The sequence below is a fragment of the Molothrus aeneus genome, chromosome 13 (genome assembly GCF_037042795.1).
Source record: "Molothrus aeneus isolate 106 chromosome 13, BPBGC_Maene_1.0, whole genome shotgun sequence".
NCBI lineage: Eukaryota > Metazoa > Chordata > Aves > Passeriformes > Icteridae > Molothrus > Molothrus aeneus.
The window spans coordinates 20,043,473-20,063,585 of NC_089658.1; the positions used below are offsets into that span (position 1 = coordinate 20,043,473).

The 20,113-nt window shown below is 60.2% G+C and overlaps 2 protein-coding genes across 3 annotated transcripts in view; both read right to left on the reverse strand.

Annotated features, from left to right (window-relative positions):
- Positions 1-24: 24 nt before the first annotated feature.
- CTSH (cathepsin H) lies at positions 25-6,860 on the reverse strand. The gene is made up of 12 exons (XM_066559125.1): positions 6,691-6,860; positions 6,540-6,571; positions 6,363-6,468; positions 6,201-6,271; positions 5,636-5,740; positions 5,301-5,387; positions 4,681-4,736; positions 3,580-3,661; positions 3,429-3,497; positions 3,079-3,185; positions 1,323-1,448; positions 25-747 (listed from the first exon to the last, which is right to left on the reverse strand). The coding sequence occupies exons 1-12, from the start codon at positions 6,761-6,763 to the stop codon at positions 672-674; spliced, it is 990 nt and encodes a 329-aa protein (XP_066415222.1). The 5' UTR covers positions 6,764-6,860; the 3' UTR covers positions 25-671.
- Positions 6,861-7,032: 172 nt separating this feature from the next.
- Positions 7,033-20,113, reverse strand: part of RASGRF1 (Ras protein specific guanine nucleotide releasing factor 1) — a 30,152-nt gene continuing 17,071 nt past the window's right edge. Inside the window, exons 9-27 of one of the 2 annotated variants that reach the window (XM_066559113.1) lie at positions 19,894-20,012; positions 19,150-19,310; positions 18,291-18,354; positions 17,892-18,028; positions 17,544-17,626; positions 16,687-16,896; positions 15,967-16,337; positions 15,537-15,662; positions 15,258-15,428; positions 14,878-14,990; positions 14,209-14,321; positions 13,636-13,696; positions 12,002-12,105; positions 11,557-11,641; positions 10,454-10,651; positions 9,615-9,694; positions 8,844-8,961; positions 8,522-8,590; positions 7,033-8,068 (exon numbers count right to left, since the gene is read on the reverse strand). In XM_066559113.1, the coding sequence (XP_066415210.1) occupies positions 7,976-8,068; positions 8,522-8,590; positions 8,844-8,961; positions 9,615-9,694; positions 10,454-10,651; positions 11,557-11,641; positions 12,002-12,105; positions 13,636-13,696; positions 14,209-14,321; positions 14,878-14,990; positions 15,258-15,428; positions 15,537-15,662; positions 15,967-16,337; positions 16,687-16,896; positions 17,544-17,626; positions 17,892-18,028; positions 18,291-18,354; positions 19,150-19,310; positions 19,894-20,012 (2,476 nt within the window). In that variant the 3' untranslated portion in view covers positions 7,033-7,975. Of the gene's footprint in view, positions 8,069-8,521; positions 8,591-8,843; positions 8,962-9,614; positions 9,695-10,453; positions 10,652-11,556; positions 11,642-12,001; positions 12,106-13,635; positions 13,697-14,208; positions 14,322-14,877; positions 14,991-15,257; positions 15,429-15,536; positions 15,663-15,966; positions 16,338-16,686; positions 16,936-17,543; positions 17,627-17,891; positions 18,029-18,290; positions 18,355-19,149; positions 19,311-19,893; positions 20,013-20,113 lie in introns of both variants that reach the window. The other variant, XM_066559112.1, reaches the window with a different exon arrangement.

Sequence of the window (20,113 nt, forward strand, 5' to 3'; positions counted from 1 at the left end):
CGCTCAGAATTCACAGCACAGCGCTCCGCTGACGAGGCAGCTTTATTGTCAGTGAGAGATTTTTGTGAAACAACACAGACGTGCCCCTGCTCACGCGCGGCTTCATTTCCTCGGCACCGAGGTTCTGGCGTCTTCGCTGGTGGGTTAAAGAAAAATCACCCGTTTTCTTCTCTATGTGCATTAAAATACCCTGTTTTTTAATACAAAATATAGCAAGCATTTCATCAAAATTGGTAAAAGTGTACAAATCACAGCACTCATTCATCCCTCCTATAAAGAACAGGGAAATTGCCTTCAAAGAAAATTTTAAAATCGCTACAATTTACACCTGGTGATTGCAGAAAAGCCACCCGAGGGGTGGGGGGAGCTCTGTGTGCCCTAAATCGGTTCCTGAGGGGTTTCCCTGCACCCAGGCGGGCCCTGCTGCCCCCGGGGTGGATGGAGGGAACCTGGCAGGGTACAGCAGCACGCCAGGGCTTGGCTGGACAGGGCAGGCTCAGCTCGGGCTGCTGCTGCAGGAGAACCTGGCTGCTGTGTGTGAGAGCCAGGCTGCCAGCAGGTGACACTGCCGGCAGGCAGGCCTGGCACTGGTTCTGCCTCTGTCCTGCCAGCCTCAGCCCTGGAGCAGCATCAGGCACTGCAGCCCCGTGCCCCGGGCCAGCCTGCCCCTGCTACACCTGAGGAACGGGGTAGGAGGCACAGGCAGCCAGCCCACACATGTTCTTGCCTCGCTCGATAAGGAAATACCTGAAAGAGACAGAAACGGCTGTGAGTGAGCGTTCCCTCCTCTGGCAGGTGAGGGTGGGCAGGCCCTGGCACAGGCACCCAGAGCAGCTGCCCCTGGATCCCTGGCAGTGCCCAAGGCCAGGCTGGATGGGGCTGGGAGCACCTGGGGCAGTGGGAGGTGTCCCTGCCATGGCAGGGGTGGCTCTGGGTGGGCTCTGAGGTCCCTTCCCTCTCAGCTCTCCAGGCAATGCCATTCCCTTCCCCCTTACACCCTGAATGAACCAGAATTTGCATCTCCCTCCCAAGAACCCCACTTGTGAAGCTGGGAACAGTTGTGAGGCTGGGATCTCACTCCTGGCACAAGCTGTCCTCCCCAGCCGTGTGACCAGCAGGGAGGAGATGGGGAACCAGTGGCTCTGGAGAGGCTGGATGTGTCCGGAGCCCTGGGCACCAGGGGAACCAGCAGCTCTGACAGGCTGGCACCATTGCCCGTGTCCTCCCAGGTGCCAGATTTCACCTGCAGAGCTGAGGGTGGGCAGGGGCTGAGGGTGGGTGCCCAGGCCCAGGCAGAGTGTGGTGAGCAGCAGGAGCCTTACCCCTGCATGCCCCACAGGCGGCCCCAGGAGTTCTTGACGATCCAGTAGGGAGTGCCATCCTCCTCTCCGTAGCCCACGGCCAGCACGGCGTGGTTCACCTTGTCAGGGGTGTGCTCGCAGCGGGGGCTGCAGGGAGACAACACAGGGCGCTCTGAGAGGCAGCCTGCAATTAGCCAGGGATTGCTCAAGGCAGCAGTGCTGACCACACTGCAAACAGAACTGGGGATGAACTCCCAGCTCTGGAGAGCAGGGAGGGGAGGCACAGAAAGGAGATGCTGCTCTGTTTCTCAACTCTGAAATTAGCAGCCATATCTGGAGTTAGGGGATCCGTGCACTTTTGAGCTCCTGGCCCACCAAGACGAGCTACAGCACAAAGGAATTTTCCCAATTGGAACCAGCAGCTCTTAGTGCCTCCCCATGCTGGTTTGTACTGCCCTGAAATTCAAGGGCACTGCTTCATGTTTTGCACAGGAATGACGAGCTCTTGGGTCTAAATATGTGTTTCCTCTAAATTTTCAACCTTTAAACTGCACTTGCTGAAAGCTGCTGCCTGTGGTGTGAAACAAGACAGCTCATGGTACATGCTCCCATCTCAAGAGCATCTATTTTTAAACGTTTTCAAGCTGCATCACAGCTTGAAAAGATCAATAATCCACCTCAGATTTTCTTTTTTTGATCTGTTAACAGCTGCTCTGTGCTGAAAGCACTGGAGCATCAATTATTCCATACACTCTGACTTCAAATCCACCTTAGACTGTAAATCCACAGGGTAACTGCTTCTGGCGTGTTCCTCTGACCATGTCCCTGCCCTCCCAGCTCACACCTGCCCAGGGCTGGCACTGACCTCCGGCATCACTGGCTCTTGGCCCAGCAAAGCCTCTGGAATCACCACCTGCTCCTTCCTGAGAGCTCCCTGGGGCAGATCCCTCAGGCTCAGCCTCTCCCTTGCACTTTCCCTGCAGTTCTGTGTGACTGAGGGTTCATTACTCCCGAGTATTTTTCTGTTTCTCCAAACACACACTTTCCCCCTGCTGGGGTACAGCCCCTGAGCTGCCTCACTCAGCTCCCATCTTTCCAATGTGTGTTTATCAGCCTTCCATGTGGCTTTTGCCCTGGCCATGAGCTGGCATGACACTCGAGACTTGCTTTGTGTCCCAAGCTGGTTTTTCTCTCTGCTGTTCCTCCGACCTGTCCTGTCCAGGGAGCACCACGAGGCAGGGCTGAGGTGAGGTGCTGCAGAACCTGCCCTGTGGAGAGCAGGGACACCAGCAAGCACCTCCTGCCAAGGTGCCAGCTCAGGTGTAGGGCAGTATGAGGGCAGCCACCCTTCTCATACAGCCCCTCTGAGCTCTGGCACTGCAGGAACTGGAAAATCCACCTTGGCTGGGGCTTACCCTAAGGAGCCCAGATGTGTTCTACAGACACAGACCAGCCCTGGGACAGCCCCAGCCCCGTGGGGAGCTGCAGAGTCTCTCAAGCTGCCTGACTCGCTGACCTTCATTCCACCACAACCTGGTCTCCAGGCTGGACAGGTTCCTAGCCTGCAGCCCTCCTCCCTGTGCTGCACTCTCATCCCCTCAGCAACCAGTACATCAAGGCTCTGTTTACTCTCTTTTTTTTCTATTTTCTACTTTAAAGAAGTGTGAGAATGCAGTGCAGTGTTCCTGCACGCAGCAGGATAAACAGGGATGCACGTGACTCCAGCCCTACACATTCCCCTTGCCCTCACCTCACCAAATGGGAGTCACACACTCACTTGGAATACACTCCTTTCCTGTAGTGCATGAAGTCACTCGTCACCTCAAAGGCAAAGCTCACTGGGTTGTGCTTCCCCACAGCTTCCACCATGCCGTCCTCGTCATACTGCAAGAGAGGATCCAGGGTCATCATCCTCATCATCTCCTGGCTGTGCTGGGCAGATGCAGCTCACGGCATCCAGGAGCACACAGGCTGCAGCTGCAGGACAGCAGGAGTGTGCCCAGCAGCTCTCTGCATCCAGGAGCACACAGGCTGCAGCTCCAGCTGCTGAGCCCAGCACACCCTGGGCACCCCAGACCTCCCCTTGGCCAGCCCTGGCAGTTTGGAATCGCAGCCCTCGGGCCTCACCTGTGTGATATTGATCACGTCCTTGACAAAGGCGATGGCTTTCTGGGGCTGGAACTTGCAGGTGCCGTTCTGTGGGGACAGAGAGGCGCTGTGGGGGCTGTGCCAGCCCTGCTGTGCCCCCACGGTGGTGGCCGGGGCTGTGCTGCAGTACCTTGGCCCGGTAGGGGTAGCTGTCCTCCCCCATGAGCCCCTTGTTGTACAGGATGTACTCGAAGGCTTGGCTCGGCAGGCCCCTGCGAGACAGCACAGCTCCGTTAGGATGCTAACAGCCAATTAGGATGGTAATGATGAACTTGGTAATGCTGCAGCCTCTGCAGAGCAAAGACATCAACATTCCCCGCTGTGCAGCCCACTCCCACCAGCCAGGGAAGGGCAGTGTCTATCCAGAGCCCCCAGAGGCACAAACTCCAGTCTGTGCCTGCAGCATCTCCCTGCCTGGGCTGCCTGGCGTGGTCATTCTCCAGCTGCCAGCTCCCTGGAGAAGAGCACCAGGAGCCCTGAGGGTGTGAGGTCAGCTGGCCCACACAGCACCAGCCTCACATGCTGAATGAAAGGTGTTTTTTGGTGCCCTCTGCCCAGCCTGGCTGGGGGACATTGAGACACCCACACTTCCAGCAAGCAGCTGCTCCCTTCCCTGGCCACCTTCCAGAAGCACATCTCAGCAGGGAAGAAAAGAGAGATGATCAGGGAGTGCTGATGTGGAAACGCCTAAGGAGGAGTCACAAGAGAGATAAAAAGCACCAAGAGTGGCTTTGCTCAGCTCTGAGCGTTCCTCTAGGACCACTTATCTCACAGAAAACAGAAGTTGTCAGAAAGTTCTACTCTCTGCCTTCTCTAGCAAGGCCAGGAGGAACTTTCCAAAGAGGAAGTTAAAGTTTCTGTGGGTTCTTCGGGGTGCCATGAGACACGCGTGACTCAGGGCAGAACAGCCAGAAGTCCCCTTGCTGTCCCAGAGCCCATCAGAGCCCAGCCTCTGGCTGCCGTGTGAAAAACACCTCAGATAAAAACCAACAAATGAGGAACAACAGAGGTTGGGAAATGCTGGAGATTTAGGGAAACATCCTAACCTCTAGGGAGGGTGAAATGAAAATAAGCAACCAAATCCAAAGTTGCTTCCCCTGACACATTGCAGCTGTGGGAAGACAAAAGCCATTCCATAATGTGGAAGGATCCTGACACCAGATCTGGAGGAAGGCTGTCCATCACAAGATGTAAGATTCTCTAGTTTCTGCTCTTTCTGACCCTGACTTACCCACTGCAGCCATGGTTGTTGAAGGCCTGGGCACAATCAACCAACTGCTGCTCTGCCTGCAGAGAAAGGTTTTGAGTCAGTGACTGACAGTTTTGAGTCAGTGATTGTCCCACACCTGTGCTCAGAGTCAGTGACTCAAAAAGCAACTGCACAGCAGGAAGCTGGTTTATCCGTGCAGCTGGCTGTAACCACCACAGCACTGGTGTACCCCTGGGAGTCCCCTGGAAATGGCTCCATGTCCCAGGGAGGCAGACAAGGATGACCTGGAGCAGCAGCCTGGGGTACCCTGGCTGCCAGAGGCATTCCTCCTCATGCCTGCCAGGAATCCATCCCCCCCAGAAGGACTGGCTGAGATGTTTTCCAAAGGTCAGGTTTGTTTTTAACACACCCAGCCCTCAGTTATTCTGCTAAGTTGTGTAAGTGGCTACTGTCTTTCTAGTTCTTCAGGAATATAAATCCTCTGGGAGCTAAAAAATCACCATGTCCCAATGTGCTGCCTGCAGCGAGGCTGGCTGGCAGGGCCAGGCACAGCTTCTGTCCCCACGCCTCTCCCAGCAGCCTCCAGCCCCTCTGGCTCCATCCTGCTCCCCAAAGGACTCTAAGCTCAGAACACCTCTCACCAGAGAGAGCAGCTTTCCTGTGGCAATGGCAATAGCAGACTCCAAACAGCCCGTGGTGGAAAAGGTCCAACAGCTCCCGCAGGCACCCTACATGAGGAACGGGAGAGGAACTGCTCCAGGAGGTGCTGCAGGCTCACCAGCCTCACCAAAACACGGGCAGGGGGCATGGCAGCAGTGCAGAGCCTGCACTCCCCGCTGGCAGCTGGGCCTGGCGTTCAGCTCAGGGCACACGGCAGGCATGGCACAGGCCCGGGGCAGCTCCCCAGCACTGCTCCTCGGGCACAGCACCTGCCTGCAGCCATCAGCCCCCTCTGGCCATGGCACACACTCCTCACCTGGTTTTTCACGGGTGTCACGAAATTCCCCTTCTTCCTCCAGTCAATAGAGTCGGGATGTGGCCCAGAGCTGCGCAGGAAGTTCCCCTTGGTGGCTGAGCAGTTCTGCAAGCAGGCAAAGGGCCGTGATGAGCCACCAGGCCAGTGGCCCATGACAGCCACCCTCCCAGGGTGAGGGCTGGTGACCAGCCCACACACACTGGCCACAGCATCAGGGAGCACTGCCAGCTTGCACCCCTGCCAGCCTGCAGCCCTGGCTGCAGTGCCCCAGCTGCTCAGGGAGCTGACAGCAGAACAGACAGCTGGGCTGGAGTCAGGGGCGAGGCACTGAAAGCCATGAAGGTGGGGTTCACCTGAACAGGGTTCACCTGGCTCTTGCCCAGTGCTGGGGGCACAGGATGTGACCTGATCACAGGGGACTGCAGGCAGCACAGCGAGGGGTGCTGGCCCAGCAGCGGGTGTGGGTCATGCAGAACCTTCTCACGGGGGTGCAGGTCGCTGCAGAACCCCTTCACAGGGGCACTGGACTCCTCCTTCCCTGCCCACCCGCACTGCCAGCATTTACCTGCGGCTCACTCCACAGGTAGAGCTTTTTGAACTCCGCGAAGGTCAGGTCCGAGAACTGGTTGAGGCCCACTAGAAGGGGGAGAAGGGGACACTTTGCTGAGCGAGGCGCGGTGCTCAGGGCCGGCCGTGGCCAGGCGGGCTCGGGGCTCGGGGCTCCTACTCTGGAAGCTGTGGTTGCCGGCGTTGTGCTCCTCCACGCGCCGTTTGTTGCCCAGGAAGATGCGCAGCCGCTGCGGGTACTCCTCGGGGCCATAGCTCCGCTCGTTCTGCGGGGAACCGGCACGTCAGGGACCCGAGCCTCGGAGCCCGGCCCGGCTCGGCCCGGCCCCGAGCTCACCTGCAGCATCCAGGCCTTGAACAGCTGCTCCTCTGCGGGAGAGAACGGGCCCGTCAGCGGCGGCACTGCCACGGCTCTGCCGCACCGGGGCCGTGCCCGAGCCGAGCCGAGCCGTGCCAAGCCGCCTCCTGCCCTCCCGGTGCCCCCGTACCTTCGGCCGAGGGCTCCCAGGCGGCGGCGGCGGCCAGCAGCGTGGCCGCGCTCAGCAGCACGGGCCAGCCCATGGCCGAACCGGGCCGGGCCGGGCCGAACCGGGACGGGCGCGACGCAGCAGAGCCGAACCGCGCCGAGCCGAGCCGAGCGCGGCCGAACGGAGCCGAAATGGGCCGAGCCGCTGCCAGGGGGCGGGACAAGGGGCGGGCAGATGGTGGGCGTGGCACTGGGCGTGGCACCGGCTCTGGGAGGGGCACTGGGCGGGGCACCGGCACTGGGCGTGGCCCGCGGCCCGGCGGGTCCGGCGTTATCCCGCCCGTAAAACTATCACAAACCCCGGTTCACCCTGAGATAGAATAGATTTATTAGCAAGAGGTAATCAGGAAACATATATTTTTACAAAAAAAATGGAAATATCTTTTTTTTTTTTTCCCAAACAAGCTGTAAGTTGAAATAGTTTTAGGGCTTGAAAGAGAATTCCCATACCACGAGGTATTGCTTACAGCAAGTGTTGTGTGAGTGGAGCATGCCTGCCACTGCCAGGGAACCGTGTCAGGGACTGTACAATGTAAAAAACCCAGGAACTATTCACAGAATAAGCACTACATTACTATATCCTGCTAGCGGGTGGTTAGCCAGGATTACAGTAGATGTAATAAAAACACTCGTCATCTCTAACTCTACGTCATGGTACTCAGAGTGGGCACAAGGGCACGGATCTACAGCATATCAACAGGAGCCGGATGCAGCGAGGAGAGGCGAGGGGATGCTTCCATCTTCCCAGCTTTGGGGGCACCAGGGCAGCAGCCAGGGCCCCCCGTGCCCGGCCAGCACCAGGGTGGCACACACACAGAGGGCAGCTCACACCGAGGGACAACCTTTAATGCGCTCCCTTCTCCCACCTTACAGAGTTGGGATGCAACCGCCAGCACTGCCCGAGCGAGAGCCGCTCTGTGCTGCCCCAGAGCCCTGCGGGGACACGGGGCTCACCTGCCCCACAGGGACTCACCTGCCCCGCGGGGACACAGGGCTCACCTGGCCCATAGGTCTCACCTGCCCGACCACCAGCCCCCCAAGAGGAACAAATGACAAAAGTAACATCATGGAAAAGAGCCCGGGACTCCAGCGAAGTGTCGGCGCGTTAAACCGTGACGGGGCGGGGAATCCTACGCGAGCGCGGCGCGGCGGGGCCGGGGCCGGGGCCGGGGAAGCACAGACGGGGGTCGCTCCAGGGCGCCCGTGGAGCGGGGCTATGTACAGCGAGAGTCCGGCGGCCGCGCCGCTCACGAAGGCAGCTTGGGCTCTATCCGCAGAGAAGCTTCGTACAGGGACTCCTCGTCCATCACACCCGACTGGTCCAGCAGGTACTGCGTCACCTGGGGACGGAGCGGGCCGTGAGCGGGCCGGGAGGGACACAGCCCGACACCCGGGCACCCAAACCCTGCCACAGCGGGGGCTGAGAGCTGCCAGCTCGTCTCATGCTGGGGGCAGCACAGGGCGGAGGGCGGCTGGTGCTGGCAGCGGGGCAGCAGGGCACGCTCTGCCCTGGGAGGGCGTGCTGCCCTACACCGCTGCTTCCTAGCGTGGCCAGGTGCACCCCTGAGCACTCCGGGGCTGTCCGTCGGTGCTGCCCTCTGCAGCAACTCCTCTGCTGCAGCTGCCTGGGGACCACGGGGGAGTCTGCTGGAGCCCCCACAGCCTCCCTCCATCCCCTGACCCCTCCATCAGACTCCAGCAGGGAGCTGCCGGGTACTGAAGGCTTGGATGCTGTGCTGGAAGAGGGAGATGAGGGGCACAGCCTGCCCAAGGCTCTGGGGACAGGGCTGTACCTTCGGCTGGTGCTCGATCTTGTAGGAGGTTTGCTGGAACTGGCGGATCTCCCTTATGATGTGTGAGATCTGTGCAGGGGTAAAACACAGGAGGTGCTCATGGCTCAGCCATCACCCAGAGAACCTGTCCCAGTGCCCAGGAGGGCAGGGGCACCCAGCACAGCACAATGCAGAGGCCTTTTTGTCTCTTCCAGACACTGGGAACAACCCCAGGTGTGTGCTGGGGACACATGTGGCCTCCTGGTGCTGTGCAGGTGAAGGCTGAGGGGACGCAGACCTGGCCACAGCCACATCAGCCCAGCCCAGCCCCTGGAGCACTCACCATCCTCATTTTGGAGAAGTTCACCAGGCCATCCTCGGTGTAGTTGGGGGTGCCCTCCTCGATGAACGCCAGGTCCGTCAGGTACATGCCCAGGTAGGGGACACACGGGGGGTCACAACTTCAGGAGTGAACCAGAGAGGAATGAGGAGTGAAACTCCCTCACTTTGCAGCTTGCGGCAGGGGAGAAGGGGACAGCTCTGCAGCCAGCAGAGGTGGAAGGATTCTCTCTAATATAGGAGAGCTCTCCCAGGGAAGGCTCCTGGTGTCCTGGGCCCCATCCCCATCAGCACAGCAGGACAGGCAGGACCTGTGGCTGTGCCCCTCACAAAGCCATGGGAGATGAGCAGGAGATGAGCTGGGGGCAGCTTTGACAGCACAGAGGGTCAGGAAGACCTTTAGAAGCTTCCATGGGCAACCTGGTCTAGTGGAAGGGGACCCTGCCCACGGAGAGGAATGGAACAAGATGAGCTTTAGGGTCCCTTCCAACCTAAACCATTCTGGGATTTAGTGATTCTGTGATAGTGATGGGGAAAATTGTTCTCTGGTGCCTGGCAGTGATTTTTCCCTTTGCAGTTCCTTTTATTCCCATTTTTCCTCACGCTGCCCAAAGGAGCAGCTTAGTCCTGGGGATCGCTGCCAGGCACTGTGCTGGCTCCACAGGGCAGCCTTCAGTGCAGGCTCTGAACACCCCTGGGAGCAGAGCTCAGCTCCCCCCACCCTGCAGCCCCCAGGAGCAGCCCTGGGGGAGGAGGAGAAGCACCACTCACTCACTTTTTCAGTGCCTCCCTCAGGTTCTTGAACCTGCCCTCCGACGACACCAGCTTCTGGAGCTTATCAATCAGAGCCTTGGTCTGCAAGAAACCAGAGTGCTGCTGGCAGGGGCCCTGGAAGAGCCCCCACTCCCTGTGGCTGGGGGGCAGCCTGCAGAGCCACAGGGGCACTTCCAGCCCACCCCAGCAGCTGTTTCTGCACCTCCACAGGTGCAGTGTGCCCTGGCCGTCACACCTGGCTGCAGGTGAGCAAGCTGTGCACTTGCTGCCTCCCCCTGCTCCCACCTCCGCCCTCGCCTGTTTTCATTCACAGGTTTGTCATTTTATAGCAAAAACAACTGCTCCCGGCTGGTGGGAGCCCACAGTGGTGCCAGCTCAGAGAGGTTTAACTGCACCTCTGCCTTGCAGGGTGGGGACAGTGTCTTCTCACAGGTAACAAGTGACAGGACAAGGGGAAAGGAGTTGTGCCAGAAGAGGTTTAGATTGAATACTGGGAAAAGTTCTTAATGGCTGTCCAGCCCTGGCACAGCTGTCTAGGGTGGTGGTGGAGTCCGTGGAGGGATTTAACAGATATGTGGATGTAGCACTTGGGGACAGGGGTTACCGGTGGCCTTGGCAGTGCCAAGGGAACAGCTGGACTTGCACGGTCTCAGAGAGTTTTTCTAACCCAAACAATTCCATGAGTAAACCTAACTCCAAGGCAGGTCTGCGTGTCCACCCACCACCTCCCTCCTGAGAACAACCTGAAACCCCTCTGCCCATTTTCTAACTCTTTTCGAACGTGTCTCCCCTGCCCCAACACCCCCAGCAAGCCCAGCTCCCCGGAGGGGCCGGCCCTACCTGCTTGGAGACCTTGAGCCACGTTTTCTTGAGGCGGAAGATGGCACTGCGGTTGAGGGAGGAGGTGATCTCCAGCACGGCGTTGTAGTTGTGCAGGCAGCGGCAGATGTCGGCCACCGCCACCCACTTCTCGATGGCGCTGGCGCGCGCCGCGATCTCCTCGTTGCGGATGATCTCCGAGGCGATCAGGTTGCTGACCTTGGGGAGACACGGCCCCAGCCTGGCCTTCAGCATGGCTTTGGGCACCCCAGCCTCACAGCAGGGCGAGATCTCCCTGTGCTGCTGCAGCCCCGCCAGCAGCACTGCAGCAGGACTGGCTCCACCTGCACCGAGCCCCGTGGGGCAGGCAGGGCCCGTGGGGCAGGCAGGGCTGTGGGGCAGGGACAGCCCGTGGGACAGGCAGGGCCATGGGACAGGCAGGGCTGTGGGGCAGGCAGGGCCCATGGGGCAGGGACAGCCCGTGGGGCAGAGGCAGGGCCTGTGGGGCAGGCAGGGCCCATGGGGCAGGCAGGGCCATGGGGCAGGCAGGGCCATGGGGCAGGCAGGGCCGTGGGACAGAGGCAGGGCTGTGGGACAGGCAGGGCCCATGGGGCAGGCAGGGCCATGGGGCAGGCAGGGCTGTGGGGCAGGCAGGGCTGTGGGGCAGGCAGGGCCCATGGGGCAGGCAGGGCCCGTGGGGCAGGCAGGGCCATGGTGCAGGCAGGGCCATGGGGCAGGCAGGGCCGTGGGACAGGCAGGGCCCGTGGGGCAGAGGCAGGGCTGTGGGGCAGGCAGGGCCGTGGGACAGAGGCAGGGCCTATGGGACAGGCAGGGCCATGGGGCAGGCAGGGCTGTGGGGCAGGCAGGGCCCATGGGGCAGGCAGGGCCGTGGGACAGAGGCAGGGCTGTGGGGCAGGCAGGGCCCATGGGACAGGTAGGGCCATGGGGCAGGCAGGGCTGTGGGACAGAGGCAGGGCCTATGGGACAGGTAGGGCCATGGGGCAGGCAGGGCTGTGGGACAGGCAGGGCCGTGGGGCAGGTGACCCTCCCTCACCCCAGCCCTGGGGAGGGGGCTGAGCTGCCTCCCCCATGCCCATCGCCCTGTGCCCTGCAGCGGCACCTACATCATTGAAGTGCTTTGTGTTCTTCATGATGTATGGAGTCCTCTCATTCTTCTCCAGCTTCATCCAGCCTTGCCCAAAGAATTCCCTGCAAACCACAGTGCTCAGGTCAACTATTATTGACCAGTTTTGTGGGATGTCCAAGCCCTGCAAGCTCCACTGCATCCATACAGGATGGAGATCCTGAGGTCTGCCCCCAGACTGCTGGAAAGGGACCATGGATGTGGCTGGACTGTGATGGTTGTGGGAAGGTCTTCCTGAGCTGATTACCTTGGGACATCCCATACAAGCAGAGAAGCCACCGGGCTCCAAATCTGCCCTTGAACCAAGTCTGGGCTATTGGCAAAGCCCAGGAAGGCTTTGCAGTGTCTGGGGTCAGCTCAGCCAGGCTGCCCATGGGGCCCTGGCTGACCAGAGCCCCCTTTCCTGACCCACGGGGATCACTCACTCATATGGAATCTTCTTAAAGACCAGGTGGTCCAGCAGCGTCAGCTGTTCTGCGATCTCCAGGGCTGAATGGTTCTCAAAGGGCTCTGCTTTGACCCCCTCGGCCTGTGGGATGGAGAACAGTGGGGGTCAGCAGGCAGGAGCTCAGTGAGAACCCCACGCAGCAAGGACACAGACCCAAAGCCAAGGCAGGCTCTCAGGCCAAAGGCTTTTCCCCAGCAGAGCCGGGTGTGGTGCTCCAGAGGCACCCCAGCCCATACCGTGCTCCTGCCAGCCTTGAGAACCCCGGGGATTTAATTATGCAGCCTTTTGGCTGTTTAATTAGCAAAGCACCCAGGATCCCAGCTGGAGCACCGCTGCCCCTGCTCAGGAGGGCAAGATGGGTCTGCCAAGGGATTTCCAGGAAAGCAGGGGAGCAGGGATGGGCCCTGTGCCACTGCCTGGCTCTGGCCAAGCAGCACTGCAGCACAGAAGGGCTCAGGGTGCCTCCACAGCCAAAGCCTGAGGTGCAGACTGCATGGAGTCACTGGTGACTGTCCTCAAACCATCACAGAGACATGGTCACTGAGACCAGTCCTTGGGCTTAGCTCAGGACCACCCAACACCCCCACAAACAGTGCTTGGATGGGGCTGGTGCCACTCCCTGCAACACCTCCACCCTGCTGCCTTCAGGGAAAAGATAAGCCACCAAAAACAACAAACCCCACTGGTGTCCTGCCCAAATAAACCCCAAACTGCCCTGGTGACACAGGAGAACCCCCCAAGATCAACACGCATGCACAAGAGCACAGCAGAAGGCAAGAGCCCCTTGCACAATCCCTTGGGACAGGGGTTGGGAAAGCTCCAGCAAACAACACAGACCCCTGCTCATGATGTGCACCCCAAACCCCAGGGCACCCTCACATCCCAGCACCCTTTGACTGCAGGTGCTGCTGCCCAGCCTGAGGGGCAGAGCAAAGCCCTCAGGGCTCTTCTGTCCTCTCCTCTTCAGAGGAAGTTTCCAGAACATGCAGTTATGGGCAACAGCCCAAACAAAGCCCAGGAGGGAGTGCCCCCCTCCAGAAGCCACCAGCAGAGCCAGAGGACAGAGTCGTGGGTGTTTCAGGTGCTCCAGGCCAGTTTCAAGTGGCTCTTGTGTTCTGGGAACAGGTTTGGTTGGGTTTTTTCCAGTGCAGAAGGGCAGCAAGTGCTGTGCAGCCACCCTGCACCCTCTATCCATGCACATTGCCAGGGCTCTCTTTCCAGGGAGCAGCAGTGATCCTGGCTGAGCCAGAGCCCCTCACTTGGAACTGGAACGGGTTTGGGGACACAGAGGACACGATGGGAGCCCCTGGGGCACAGGCAGCAGCAGGCAGGTGTCTCCGTGCCCTCTCCAGCCATTCTGCCGACTGCAGGGGGAATAATGTGCCCGAGGGCTGGCTGGTGCTGCCTCTGCCCTAACAGATCCAGCTGTGCTCACAGCTGGCCCCTCCCCAGAAAGCCTTTCCTGCTTTGCAGCTGCAGCCCTGGCACTGGCCTTGGAGACTCACTCTGCCCTGAGTGAGCACCTGGACCTTTGGCTGCTCCCCTTCCACCACCCCAAGGCAGCAGGGGCAGGCAGGCAGGCAGGGAGGGAGGGAGGGAAGGAGTGTTTACCATCTGCACCACCTCCTCCAGGGTTATCTGGTTGTCTCCTGGATCCTCCTGCGTCAAGGTCCTGTGGCACAGAAAGAGAGGATTTCTGCAGCTGGGAGAGCACCAGACCCACACGGCTCCAGCAGGGCAGCATGGCTGCAACACTCAGCCTGTGTTTCAGGAGACCCCCTCAGTGCCATTTCTCATTTTACAGAGAAAAGCACTCCTTAGCCGAGGCCACCTGGCCCCACAAGTGTCAGGCCTGCTGCAAGACAGCGTGGGGTGGGCACACCCTGAGTGCCAGCACAGCCCTGCCCAGCACAGCCCTGGGAGCCATGGTGCCACACCAGGACCCAACAGCAGCAGGGCCAGCACCCTCTGGGCTCAGCACTGAACCTCAGCAGGGCACCAAGGAGGTCACACCCACCCTGCCCTGAGGCTGAGAGCAGCCAGCCTCCTCCTCATCTTCCTCCCTGGCTGCTCCCAGCCCCAGCACAGTCCCTGCTGTGCCTGCTGTGCTCCCGGGTGAGAGCAGGAGCAACCAGCAGCTGGCAGTGCCAGGACAAGCCTGACACAAAACCTCCAGCCCCTCACCTGATGATGTTGGCAGCTGCCTTCCTCTCCTGTGTCAGGAGCTCAGGGTCGTGGATCACCTCCTCCAGGAAGCCAATCACCCGGAACTTCAGCTCCTCGTTGGTCTCAAAGTCCTGCCAAGGCCAGCACAGCCTGGGGTTAATTACTGTGCTGGAGTGACCCTGATGCAGCAGAGCTGCCTCCTTCCCAGCTGGGCAAGGGGCTGCCTCTTCCCAGCACAATCCCAGCACGGGAGGGCAGCAGGCTCACTCAGTTCCATTGCATCAGCATCACCAGCCTGGGAGAGCTGTGACTTCCCAGTGAGAACCAGTATAGCACTGCTGCCACTGCCCCGTCACCAGTGCAGGAGGGACAGGACAGCAGGGACAGCTCCCAGTGCCCGAGCCCTGACCTCATCCTGAGCATCCCAATGGGCACCAAACCCAGAGACTCCCCTTGCTCTGCACCCAGCCGTGGGTGCTGGCAGGCCCAGCTCCCCTCCTCTGCACCCCAGCTGTGCAAGCACTGGATGTGCCCCCTGTTCCCTGCCGGGGACCCCAGCCCCCTGCTCCTCGCCATCTACACTGCTTCATCAGACCCTCCGTGCCAGATTGCCTTCTCAGCAATGCTGGCTGAGCTGCCCAGCACGCAGGCAGGCAGGAGGGAGAGGGGGAAGGCGGCGCTGCCCACCTGGGAGTGCTTGGACACCCAGTGCCGCAGCACGTTCAGCACACGGTTGGTGGCGGCTCTGCGGATCACAAACTCCTTGTCCCCGTTCCGCTGGTCCGTCGGGAACCCTGAAACTGCCAGGGGCCCTCAGCACGGCACAGCCCCTCAGGGAGGCCCCTCTGGGGCTGCCAGAGGAGCGCCCCCTCCCTGAGCTGCTGTGTCAGCAGGCAGGGGGACACCCTGGGGCCTGCACAGCCCTCGGGCAGTGCCATGCCCAGACCCCAGGGCACGGCCTGGAGCAGGCTCTGGGGGCTCTGGGGGCTCCGGGCTCCCCCAGGCCAGAGTGTGCCTGCAGGGAGACCCCTCAGGTGGCTTCCAGAGGCAGTCCCTGGGGCAGGTACCTGCACTGGCCAGGGACATCCTGCGGTACTTCTCCTTGGTGGGAGTGCCCTCGTTGGCCCCCGCCGTGGCGATGGCGAAGGCAGAGGTGGCAGACAGGGCGCTGCGGGTGCTGTCCAGGTCCCGGCAGGACGTCATCACCATGCCATTGTTGTAGGAAAACAGCGAGAAATCTGCGGGAGAAGAAATCCAACACCCCGGTGGGCAGCACTGCTGCCAGACTGGGCCCCACACGTGCCAGCCCCCCGAGACACGGGCACCCCCTAGACCTCACTCGTTACCTGATGAATTTTTGCACTTGATGGACTTGGGAGTCGTTGGAGATTTTGTTGGGGAAGCTTCAGCTTCTGCTTCATCGCTGTGGTTGGGATCTGTGTCCGACTCTTCCCTGACAGACACCTCTGAGCCTGGGAGGACAGGGAACCCCTTTACACCCGCTCCACGCAAACACAGCCACCTTTTAGTTCTTCCCAATTTTCCTCAAGTCTGGCCCATTCCAGCTTGGGATGCGGCCACCATGTAGGGGAAAGGTACAGAGTTCTGCTGTTTCTGTGGGATACTTTGGAACAGGTTTTTTCCTTGAGGTGGGGGGGTTGGGTGGATTTTTGGTTTTGTTATTAAAGATTACTGAGGTTTCAGGAGGCAGGAGCTCTCTGTGCATGCACCTAAACCAGCCCCTGTGTGCCAGATCCCAAACCCACAGGGACTCACTCTGCTTGCCCGGCAGGGACTCCTCTTGCTTCTCCGAGGCCGCTTCTCCCTCGTCGGGGATCTTGTTGGGATAGCCACTGGACACGTACAGCTTGTTGATGTCCAGCGTGGTCTTGCTGAAGGGGGCCATGGAGGAGTAGACGCCGGCGTAGCCGTTGGAGGAGCAGCTGAGCGCGGCCAGGTCGAGCGCCTTGCCGCCGGTGATGATGGGGATGTTGAGGGACAGCTTCCTGCGCCGGCTGGGCGACGACGACTTGCTCAGCGACAGCGGCGGCGGCGACGAGAACTTGCGGTTGGCCCGGGGCGACTTGGGGGGCTCCCCGTAGAGCAGCTTGTTGTTCTGGCTGTTTGCAAACAGGAGCTCCAGGGACCTGGCAGGGACAGGGAGAGGCTGAGCTGGCACTCGCCCTGCCCAGAAGGTGGTGGGGATCCCCCCGTGGTACTGGGACCCCAGGGCATCCCCCAGGCACAGCAGCAGAGCCAACGTGAGCCCCTCCACCCCATGGGCAGCACTGGGACACCAGGGAATGCCCCCAGACACAGCAGCAGAGCCAACTCCACCCTGTGGGCAGCCCCTGGCCCTCCCAGGACTGGGGACACCCGCAGAGCTTGGATTCATCTCCGTCCCCTGTTTGGGGGTAGCTCAGCTCACGGGCAGCAGTGACAGTCCCAGGGTGGCAGCAGGGACAGGACAGGTCCCTGGCAGCACTGCAGCCTCACCGTGCAGGGATGGCACTGATGGGCTTCTTGTAGATGGTGATGAGCTTGTCGAGCACGACGAGGGCGGTGGTGAAGACGCGGTAGGAGTGCAGGAAGGTGTTGAGGAAGTCAATGCTCAGGAAGCGCAGGTCCGTCAGCCTCTCCAGCAGCCGCTCCACGCTGGCATAGCGGATCTGCAGGACCTTGCAGGAATTCATCGTTTTACTGAACCTAATGTCAACATCATCACAATACAAGCTGGCATCAGACCTGCAGAGAAACAAGATTTCTGTGGTTCCAGCCTGGAACGAAACCAAGAGACCATGGGAAGCAGTGCAGGAAGGAGCCCTGTTCATACGGGGTGTCCCCATGGAAAACACAGGTGGGAATGCACCCAGGGGAAAACCCAAAACTCCACACCCTGGAATGGGCTCCTGGAATGGGTGGAGTGCTCAGCAGGCAGAGGGATGTGGACGGGCCATCCCCAGATGGACACAAGCCAAGGCCCCTCCCCTGCCTGGCAGCAGGGAACAGGGCAGGAACTCCCTGTGCTGCCCCATTCCCCCGGCTGGGAACAGCCCCCCTTGTCCCACACATGTCCCAGCACAGCCTCTGCACCCCAGGACCTACAGGGAGGACAGCCCCCAGCCCCTCCCTTCTGGCACTTTTACCCCCTCTTTACTACTGTTCTTTTTCTCTGAACTCTCCCCCTTGGCATCCCCACCTCCCCAGCACACACAAATCCCTCAGCAGCTGACCACCACACTGGGACAGCCCACGGAGCACACGGGTGAGGCCCCAGGGAGGTCCCAGTGCTCCTGAGGCTCCTGGCAGCGCTGGGCTGCCGCAGGAGCTGCGTCCTGCCCCTGCACACTCACTTGATCATCTGGGGCACGGTGACCTTGGAGTTCTCCTCGAAGGCGTTCATCATCAGCCCGTTGCAGCGGATGTTGTCCACGCACTGGAGAGACACGGGCGGCAGGTGGAGGAGCTCAGGGCTTGGCTTTCCCCAGAGCAGCCACATCCCTGCTCCCTGCAGGTCCCCACACCCCAAGGGCACCAGGAAAGCTCCCGGGGTGCACACCTAGGCTCAGGGCAGCGGCGGGGCCATGGGCACACAGCAACCCCCATGTTACCTGCCTGCCCAAACCGATGCCACGGCCCAGCGGGGACCCCTGGCAGCTCCTCGTGCTGAGAGCTCCACACCCCTCCCTGCTGGGTCCTACCTGGCTGATGTCACTGGTCCATGCAGCCTTCTCCTGCCTGGACGAGGCCACCAGGATAACGGTGAAAGATGAGGAATCTTTCGGCTCCACCACGATTTTGAAGTCAAGGTGGTCAATGTCTTGTCCTGATGTTTTGGCTTTGGAAGAGAAAAACCCCACACAGTGATTGGGAAAGCCTTTCCCATTCCCTCTCTCCCAGCCAGGTTTCAAGGAGGGTTTATTCAGGTTTTTGTGGGTTGTTGGCTGCCCCAGGAAGGTCAGGTCTGTCTAACTGTGGGTCTGCTTGGTTCACAGTAAATAATTAATCTAACTAAACCTCAGCTGTGGATTCATTGACTGTGCTGGCACCTGGATCTGACCCACTCACCACGCACACCCAGGCACCTCCCCAGCACCTACCATCCTCGTCGGTGCTCTCGGGCTCCTCCACCAGTGTGCAGTCGATGAGGGAGATCACCCCGTTCTGCAGGGGACAAAGGGGGCTCAGCCCTGCCAGCCTGGGCCTGGGCATCCCCTGGCCCCCCAGCTCAGCCCCCACCAGGCCGGGAGTCAGGGTTCAGCAGTGGGACCCCCCCCAGGGGCTCCTCCATCCTTGTCCCCCACCCCAGGGCTGGGGACAGGTCCGTGTCCCCAGGGGACAGCCCAGGGGAGGGGGACACACACACAGCCCCTGCTTTCACTGGGAAAAAAGGTCTGTGCCTGCTGGGATCTCTGGGTTTTCCTTGTCAAATTGATCAACTAATTTGTTTATAAATTATTTAATAGGAGCTTTAAATTTAATTTTCCCAAAGTCTGTTGTTGCAATTATCAGCTCTTTGCCACGGACTGTAATTCTTCAAACTGATAATTTAATGCCAGTAACAAGCAATTTCTGTAAGATTCTTGCTCAATTAACTGCCAAACTTCCCCAAATAAACATGGGAATCCAGGGAGCAACCAGAGGAGCTGGGAGCACTACAGACAGCCCGGCTGTGATTCCAGCTTCTTCCAGAACAGACTGTCAGTGTTTCTGCCACAAACCAGGGTGAATTCTTTTATCAAGATCGTGTAGTTTCTCATCTCCCCCATGACTCAGCTCTGACAAGGACCACGTGAAATAAATCCAGGTGGCCACAGGCTCCCAGCCCAGCATCCCTGGGGCTGTGCCAGGGGAGGCCAAGGCAGTCCTGGACCCCTCTGGCACCAGCTGGGGCCATAGCAGGGCCACCCTGTGCTGTCCCCCCACGGGCAGGGAGCAGCAGCAGCCCCGGCCCCTCACCTTGGTGAGGTGCAGCTTGCCCCCGGAGCCGCGGGTGCAGATGATGAGGTGCTTGGAGAAGAGGAAGCACTGGCGCTCGCCCTCCTTGCGGAGCGACAGCGAGCCCAGCCGGCCCCGCGTGATCTTCCCTTTCTCTGACATGGGCACCTGGATCAGGGAGCCTGTGGGGACACAGTGTCAGCCCCGCATGGCACAGCCCCCCAGTCTGCCCCCAGCCCCGTGAGATCTTCCCTTTCTCTGACATGGGCACCTGGATCAGGGAGCCTATGGGGACACGGTGTCAACCCTGCATGGCACAGCCCCCAGTGTGCCCCCGGAGCCAGGGCTGCCCCCAGCCCCAGCCCAGCCCCGTGTGATCTTCCCTTTCTCTGACATGGGCACCTGGATCAGGGACCCTGCAGGGACAGGGTGTCAGCCCCGCATGGCACAGCCCCCACTGTGCCCCCAGCCCCAGCCCACCCTGCACCCCCAGCCCACTCCGGGACCAGAGCTCAGCCTGGTCCTGCTGCCTGCCCCGTGGGGCACCAGCAACAGCCAAGGTGCACCTTCCGTGCCCTGATGGGGAAAGGGTAGGGACAAAACCGCCCAAAAGTGCCAGAACTGCCTGAACTGATGTGCCTCTGATCAGTGAAAACTCAGAACTGATTTATATTTTTAAATTTCACAGGCCACCAGTGCACACAGGACAGGGCCACAGGGCTCACGTTCACCACAGAGGGGAGGGACGCTGGCACTGGCACAGACCTTGTCTGACGAAGGTCTGGCTGGTGTCCAGCAGGATCTCACAGCCCTCGATGATCATCCTCTCTATTGCCAGGTTTTTCCGAATGTTTTCAGTCTCACTCACTTCATCGTGCATTATCCTGAAGGATGGAGAGGAGAAAATCACAGCCGGGGTGGGATCTGCACAAGTTTTCCCTTTGGACACATGGTGGGGCTGCACCAGGTAAAACCAAAACTGAAG

What these genes read in the sequence shown, in the direction of transcription:
- CTSH (XM_066559125.1), bottom strand. Translation starts at nt 6,763, where the DNA reads ATGGGCTGGCCCGTGCTGCTGAGCGCGGCCACGCTGCTGGCCGCCGCC. An exon ending in TGACACCCGTGAAAAACCAG is followed by an intron (nt 5,388 to 5,635) that starts GTGAGGAGTGTG and finishes TTCCTCATGTAG; the next exon opens with GGTGCCTGCGGGAGCTGTTG. An exon ending in AACAACCATGGCTGCAGTGG is followed by an intron (nt 3,662 to 4,680) that starts GTAAGTCAGGGT and finishes GCTGTCTCGCAG; the next exon opens with GGGCCTGCCGAGCCAAGCCT.